Here is a 7,571-nt window from a genome sequence, read left to right on the forward strand (position 1 = left end):
TAGAATAAATTGTGGGGGGAATCAAGGGGTCTGAATACTTTCACAGCATTTCCAAACATGAAAACGCATTGTTAAAGTACCAGACAGTACTCGGGTCTGCACCACTAGACTTTAGATAGGATGCACGTCAAATAAAACTGACGTCGGTGCAGAATAATGAAATTGGACGCTCACTTTAAGAATATTGTTAATTCATAAAGGCTCCTACAGTAGCAGAATGATTGTATCTTGCGCCAACACATCTTAAATTGTTATAATACATTGGTTATTACCACACCCTTTCATAATGGCTTTTAAAAAAAAAAAACAGTCCAGCTTCCATCCGAGCAGCACCAGAAGTCAAGCTGAGCTGTGATAAAAGCAACATTATGGAGATAGGTGTCACTTCTTCCTCTCACAGGGATCCTGGCCAAAACGCAGCTATCTGCGTCTCGCCATCTAAAAATAAAGACGGCTAGCCGCCAAAAAGGCAGACAGGGAGTCATCTGAAGCGGTGGTAATCTGGTCTACTTCCATTTCACAATCCACGCTGGGAGAAAGACCAGGATCTGACCGGCAAGACCTGCACACTCAGTAACCTCTAATTTGAGTCAGTGTGAAAGTATGAGAATACAGATTTCCCTCTCAGAAGAAGCCAGACAACAGAACAATTGTTAAAGAAAGAAAAACATGAATACATGGTTAATAGCCCTTTATTGAGGTATGAAAATTCAACAATCGACAGAGAAAGTGTGTTTGGTGCAGTTCGGGTGTGAGATTCAGGCTGGTGTGTGGAATGAAGGAGGCTGAAACAGGTTCATGATGACTCATTTCAGTCAGGTCTGGGGAAACCACAGCAATAACAGAGGCCAACTCAGCCTTGTAGAGGGGAGGCCGTCTAGGCCACGAGGTAGACGCAGACTCAAGGCACTGGTCCAAGACAATGTGTTGGGTTTGGCTGCTGTAGTTTAGACTCACTTTATCAGGGAAGACAAAACTGATCCCAGATCGGTGTTTGGGGAGAGCGTTGACATCAACAGGGCACATATGTAAAGTCCAACAACTTAGGTCCTACTTCATCTGTACCAAGTCACTCACACACACACACACACACACACACACAGCACCCCTTTTAGGCCAAACCACTCAAGTCGCCCAGGCTGACACACACACACACAATCCGCTATACCATTTCACAATGCAGAGCTACAAATGGGAGGGTGTGGACAGGCTTGTTAAGACAGAGAGTAGTGGGGAGTCAGTTTAGTCTACATTCAGACAACCTTCTCACCCATGTCCACACCACAAAGACAATCGAATGGCCATAATAGAGGATCTAGAGCACGGATTCTGACCTGTATCGTTTCTAAAAACAGACGTAATGAACCACCACCCAATGACTCATTGAGCGTTGCCTGTGTAAACCTCTGGCTACTTAGAGGAGTTTTGCTGGCTGTGAGCCAAGAGGGGTTTGTGTGGTAGGCTTAAGAGCGGGGGTGAGGTATTTAAACAGGTTAGTCACACTATTGGGTTGCACATTTCTGGGAACTTTATAAATTCCCTGGTGTACCCTAGAATCAGGAGGGAATAAGCAGAACATCCAGAATCCTCCAACCAGGATTTCTGGAAAACAAGGGAATTTATTGAAAGTTCCAGGAATTTTGATCCCCGTAACACCTCCCAAATCAAAGGATGTGTCTCACAGCCATTTCCTGCCAACTTTTGAGGACGTCGATATCATGTAGGATCCTACGAGACAAGCAGAAAGTGTGGTTTGAGAGGGACAGGATGATTGTCCCAACATTGATACTTCTACTTCATACTTCTCTGTAACTCTAGACGGAAAAATTACAGACTGGGTCGAGCCCCTGTGCTGTGGCGTATATCCTGCAATTGTTAGAGAGCGGGAATGTGTTGGGGGGGGGGGGGGGTCCTGCTGGGGTAAAAACCCACCATTACACACAAACTCTCGCGAATAACAAACAAGATCAAATCCTTGGTGGTAAAATTCAAATGAAGGATCTTAGGCAAAGCACAGTATGGCCCCATATGGTGTAGGCTAAGTGACTCAATGAGTAAGCAAGTAAGTTTGTGAGTAAGTTTGTGTGATTGGGTGTGTCATTCAGTTACAGTAACTAGGGAGCCAGTCCAAGGGAAAACCAATCAGTGTTTTACCTAGTGCTTCACACGTCCTCTGACTCCATCCAGAACTCTGACGATCCCCAGACCACTACTCTGTTGCAGTGTAAATCGGCTGACGATCCCCAGACCACTACTCTGTTGCAGTGTAAATCGGCTGACGATCCCCAGACCACTACACTGTTGCAGTGTAAATCGGCTGACGATCCCCAGACCACTACTCTGTTGCAGTGTAAATCGGCTGACGATCCCCAGACCACTACACTGTTGCAGTGTAAATCGGCTGACGATCCCCAGACCACTTCTCTGTTGCAGTGTAAATCGGCTGACAGACATCATCTCAAGTGCTCTGCTCAACTGTAGGCTAGATCCAAAGGCGTACCCAAAAGTCAGTCATAACCACAAACCTCAACCTTGATCATACCCATTTTAAAAAGACAGCGATAAATATTTAATTAGCTACTGTACTCAGTAGTGTCCCAGCTGCTCAATAGTCGGTTAATCAAACATGTCCTGTGTGTTCATTGCTAATGGCATCCCGTAAAATCCAGAGGGAATCGTAGATTAGGCTGAGGCTACATCGGGCGTGCAAATGAGCTCACCTGAAGGGTAGCAAAGACGTTAGTTTACAACCACCACTTGACTTCTGTGAGAAACAAACTCAAAGGCTAACTAACGTTAGCCCAGGGACTGTGGTGAAGGTATCCCGGTGCCGTCCTCTGCATTATCAACGGTGCTGAACTGTGGTGAAGGTATCCCGGTGCCGTCCTCTGCATTATCAACGGTGTTGAACTGTGGTGAAGGTATCCCGGTGCCGTCCTCTGCATTATCAACGGTGTTGAACTGTGGTGAAGGTATCCCGGTGCCGTCCTCTGCATTATCAACGGTGTTGAACTGTGGTGAAGGTATCCCGGTGCCGTCCTCTGCATTATCAACGGTGCTGAACTGTGGTGAAGGTATCCCGGTGCCGTCCTCTGCATTATCAACGGTGTTGAACTGTGGTGAAGGTATCCCGGTGCCGTCCTCTGCATTAGCAACGGTGCTGAACTGTGGTGAAGGTATCCCGGTGCCGTCCTCTGCATTATCAACGGTGCTGAACTGTGGTGAAGGTATCCCGGTGCCGTCCTCTGCATTATCAACGGTGCTGAACTGTGGTGAAGGTATCCCGGTGCCGTCCTCTGCATTATCAACGGTGCTGAACTGTGGTGAAGGTATCCCGGTGCCGTCCTCTGCATTATCAACGGCAGTGATGAGGATGAGGTGTCTGTTGTGGGTTTGTCAATGAGGCAGGTCAAATTGCTACCACTATCGAGCGGCCTATGACATAATGTAAATGGCACTCAGCCAAGCTCGGTTTCTGCGTAACTTTCAATTACAAAGAAGGTCACAGGGTGAGGAGGAAAGAGAACATAAGGACAATCCATAATTGCAAAATGAAACAGCAAACTTCCTCAAATGCTTAATATACTGAAATTAATGTGTCGAACAGTGCGCAAAACCAAACTGTCACAAAAATAAAAAAATAAATATATATATATATATATATATATATATATATATATATTCCACAACGGGCCGAGTGTTTGCAGGTTTTGGGCTTTTCTTTTCAAGTAAGCCCTAGACAGCCAGGTGAGGAGAGTTCCTTACTAATTACTGAGCTTAATTAACCAAGAACAAGGGTGGAGCGAAAACCTGCAGACCCTCAGCCCTTCGTGGAATGAGTTTGACACATGCTTTAAAGCCTAATATTTGGTTCAAAGTTCATCAAAAGCTGACATATAGTCTGGCACTGAAAACTGGCAATGAAAACTTTGACTGTAAATAAGTGAGTTAGAGTATTTGTTTCAGCAATCTCATAACATATTGCAAATAAGGTCTACAGAATCAGCAGCCTTTTGGCATCCGAGTCCCGGACCAGTTGTTGAAAACAGGTTTCAGGGCTACATGATAACGTCAGCTACATCTAAAAATGAGACCTTAGAGGTGGTAATGTGGGGTGTAGCCTACCCACTTGGGAAGAAAAAAGAACATAATTCATTGACACAGAGTTGAAAGTGCACACACACACACACACACACACACACACACACACACAAATGGAAACAGATGTCAAAAGACAGTTCTTTGCTGGTCTGCATCCCCGTTTTCATCCATTACTCGCCCGCTCTCTCTTTGTCCTCTTCTCTGCCAAATCAAAACACGATGGAAAACAGAGTGAAGCAATGGTGGTCAAAGTGGAAAGAATGTTTGTTGTTTATGGATCTTTGGCAAATTCTAACCCACAATGAACCCCAGCGGTGCTTAGGGTCAGTAGAAACCTGGCCTCTGTCCACCTGTCACAGTGCAGGGGTCAGTAGAAACCTGGCCTCTGTCCATAGGTCTACCTGTCACAGTGCAGGGGTCAGTAGAAACCTGGCCTCTGTCCATAGGTCTACCTGTCACAGTGGACTGCCACTGATGGCTGTCTGACGAAAGCTCACAGATTAACCAACTTCCTGACAGATGAGGGTTTACAGCATGTTATCTTTATAATATTATTTCCTTAAACCAGGTACTATGGAGGTGAAAAGAGAATCACTATAGATATTGTTTGTGGGTCGGTGAGGGACTGTAGGCATCCTTCACAGAGTTCTCCCCATGATATTTTTAACAAGGTGTTACTGCTGAGTACAGCTGTGGGGGGAGGCGGGGGGGGGGGGCAGTGACACCCCTTGGAATAAGATTTTTGCACACCTCTGCGATCAAGAGCAAAAACATTTGCCTTATATGATAACAAATATAACAAATGAAATAGTGGCACAGACAGTCCACTAAAGCAGAGCTGCACCTCTTACATTCTTCAGATAGGGAAACTAGGCTGTGTGACATGACAACGTCCTCTGTAGCTCAGTTGGGTGAAGCATGGCATTTGCAATCCCAAAATAGTGGGTTCAATTCCCAGGTCCACCCATACGTTATCCAGAGCCGAAAGTGCTCTGGATAAATGCATCTGCTCAATGGCATATATTATGATATTGCAGGCATTTTGATGAAAGCACAGGTGCCACCACCACAACCAGTGCCAACCAGAGTACCAGTCATCGTTTCACACTCAGCTGATTGTAAGGCTTTTTGTTCATCACCCCAAGCTGATCCTTGAGGAAATAAAGAAAAGCCTCTTTCCACGTTTCCTGCCAACAACTTTCTAACATCTGCTTCTCATTTTATAAGAGAGGATGTTGTTCAGCGCAGAGGGAGGGAGAGGGGGCAGTCGGAGAGGAAGTGGTGGCTCTTTCTCAAAGCTTGGGAAGCCCAAGTTTCACTGAATAGGATGAAATAACAATTTGATAACAAAAAGGCAAAACATTTGACTACATAAAGGTGGAAAACCTTTGATAGGCTGCAGGGCAGGCTGACGCATCTTGTACAGCTTCAAAGGAAGCACAGGGCATTATATTAGAGCTATTAACTACCTACTATTCTTGAAGACAATGTAATGGAGGTCAATGACAGCACTGTTGAAAACCTAGAACCAAGCTGTAATGTTAGCTACTACTGTAGGATCATGAGCAACAATTAACTTGCAACTTTATGGTTGCCAGTTGAGACCTCTGGGATGTTCATTTTTCATGTTGGTAATAAGAATATGAGAACCTCCCATCCACCAAACAAACCAAAGAAAACAAGTGCTTGTGATGAGGTTACAATGCAGGTAGCATTGTACAACTGAGTTGACCCTGGCAGTGAAAATGACAATCGTTTTCACTTCGCTTGCTACCATTCCTCTTCAGAACCAAATCATCTAGTGGTTGTACTGACATTTTGTTGTTATTCCGTCTCACATACACAGATAAATGGTTAGGTAATTTAGCTAACTAGGGGACAAGAGCTGAGTCCCCTGAGCTAACAAGCTAATTCTTTTGATAAGAAACAAGCTAACGTCCCCGTAATATGTTAGCTCGCTAAATGGACTAACTTGTCAGATAATGTAGGAACAAAGTAGCAAGGACACTTGGTCTACCTGAATCTTGGAGAGTCTTTGAGACATTCCTCGAATTCCACCGTTATCTTCATCTTCTTTAACAAGTAAAAACAGGGATTAAAACACTAGGATTAAAAAGAGCTGTCCCTTGCCTTGGACTCGGCAACCCGGTAATAACGTTACCGTTAGAGAGCTGGGAATCAATCCACAAAACGTCGGCAAACTAGCCAGCTTGCCGCTGTGTGGCTGGCTGGGAAATAATAGGTTCCCGAAAATGCAACCATAAACAATTACAAGTAAAATAACTACTTAAAATAAAGATCGAAATGGATATTGTTTTTGTTAAATACTGACTAGGAAAAGAACGCTTCACTAGCTAGGTCATAGCAGCCAGTGGGATGAGGTTTTTCCTTTCACGAATACAAGCTGCTGCTGTATCTACGACTCATCGTGTCAAGTGCTTCCTGATCCATGAAAAACGACTTGAGTGACACTTGGAACATCCAAAGAGAACGCTCTCTTCAGGACTGGAGGCTGGACATGTGGTATTTTCGGGAACTGTAACCATAGAGATAAATAGAGGACTCCTCTTTGTATCTGTGCGAGTATAGCGTCTGTGACAGCATTGGTCATGTTGAAGTGCATTTTCTTATTTTAATAAAGATTGGCTGAGTCCTCTTAATGATCCGGTTGGACATGTCACCAACATGGTCACCAGGAGGGATCAGCCACTGACGTTGGAAGTCCCAACCAGTCGACTAAATTAAAATGGTGGACGCTCGTCAAATGGCCCTGCCCATGCTAATGCCAAAGATGTTTATAATTAACCTAAGATGGGGGGGGGGGGGGGGCAGGATGTTGTCCAATGGGAGAAAATTAATCATAGTGGGCAGAACAAGAAAGGAGGTGGGCAGAGCCAAGCACAAGTTCGCGAGATCCTATTGGCTATCCGTTATGGAACGCCTATTTTGTGAAGCAGGGCATTTGCAGTAAGTCAATTCGCCCTTGCACTCCAAAACAATGTAATTTAAAAAAAACTTTGACAAAGGCTAAAGTCTACAAAACGTTGTCCACTCTGTTTGTAACAGAGTCTAGTTTTGGGAATAGAAAACTCTATTGAAATAAAAATGTTCCATCGATGACAAAATTAGCAGAATGTCAGCAGAATGTCAGCCAAAATCCATCTCGCTCCATCTTTTCCAACCAGACAGCCTCTCATCACCATATTTAATGGTGAGCGGAATTGTTTTATTTTATTTAACTTGGCAAGTCAATTAAGAACAAATTCTTAATTACAATGACGGCCTACCCCGGCCAAACCCTAACGACGCTGTGCGCCACCCAATGGGTCTACCAACTCACTGCCGGTTGTGATACAGCCTGGAATCGAACCAAGGTCTGTAGTGATGCCTCTAGCACCGAGATGCAGTGCCTTAGACTACAGCGTCACTCGGGAGCCCATAAAAGTGCCAACCGGATGCTTCAGATTTAT

The 7,571-nt window shown here is 44.7% G+C and overlaps 1 protein-coding gene across 4 annotated transcripts in view; it reads right to left on the reverse strand.

Moving 5' to 3' along the window:
- The window catches only part of acap2b (ArfGAP with coiled-coil, ankyrin repeat and PH domains 2b), a 72,820-nt gene extending 66,024 nt beyond the window's left edge, over positions 1–6,796 (reverse strand). The window contains exon 1 of one of the 4 annotated variants that reach the window (XM_082962779.1): positions 6,119–6,796. In XM_082962779.1, the coding sequence (XP_082818905.1) occupies positions 6,119–6,171 (53 nt within the window). In that variant the 5' untranslated portion in view covers positions 6,172–6,796. The remainder of the gene's footprint in view (positions 1–6,118) is intronic. The other 3 variants (XM_014149753.3, XM_014149757.3, XM_082962780.1) reach the window with 3 other exon arrangements.
- Positions 6,797–7,571: the final 775 nt, after the last annotated feature.

The sequence above is a fragment of the Salmo salar genome, chromosome 16, assembly GCF_965601325.2.
Source record: "Salmo salar chromosome 16, fSalSal1, whole genome shotgun sequence".
Taxonomy (NCBI): domain Eukaryota; kingdom Metazoa; phylum Chordata; class Actinopteri; order Salmoniformes; family Salmonidae; genus Salmo; species Salmo salar.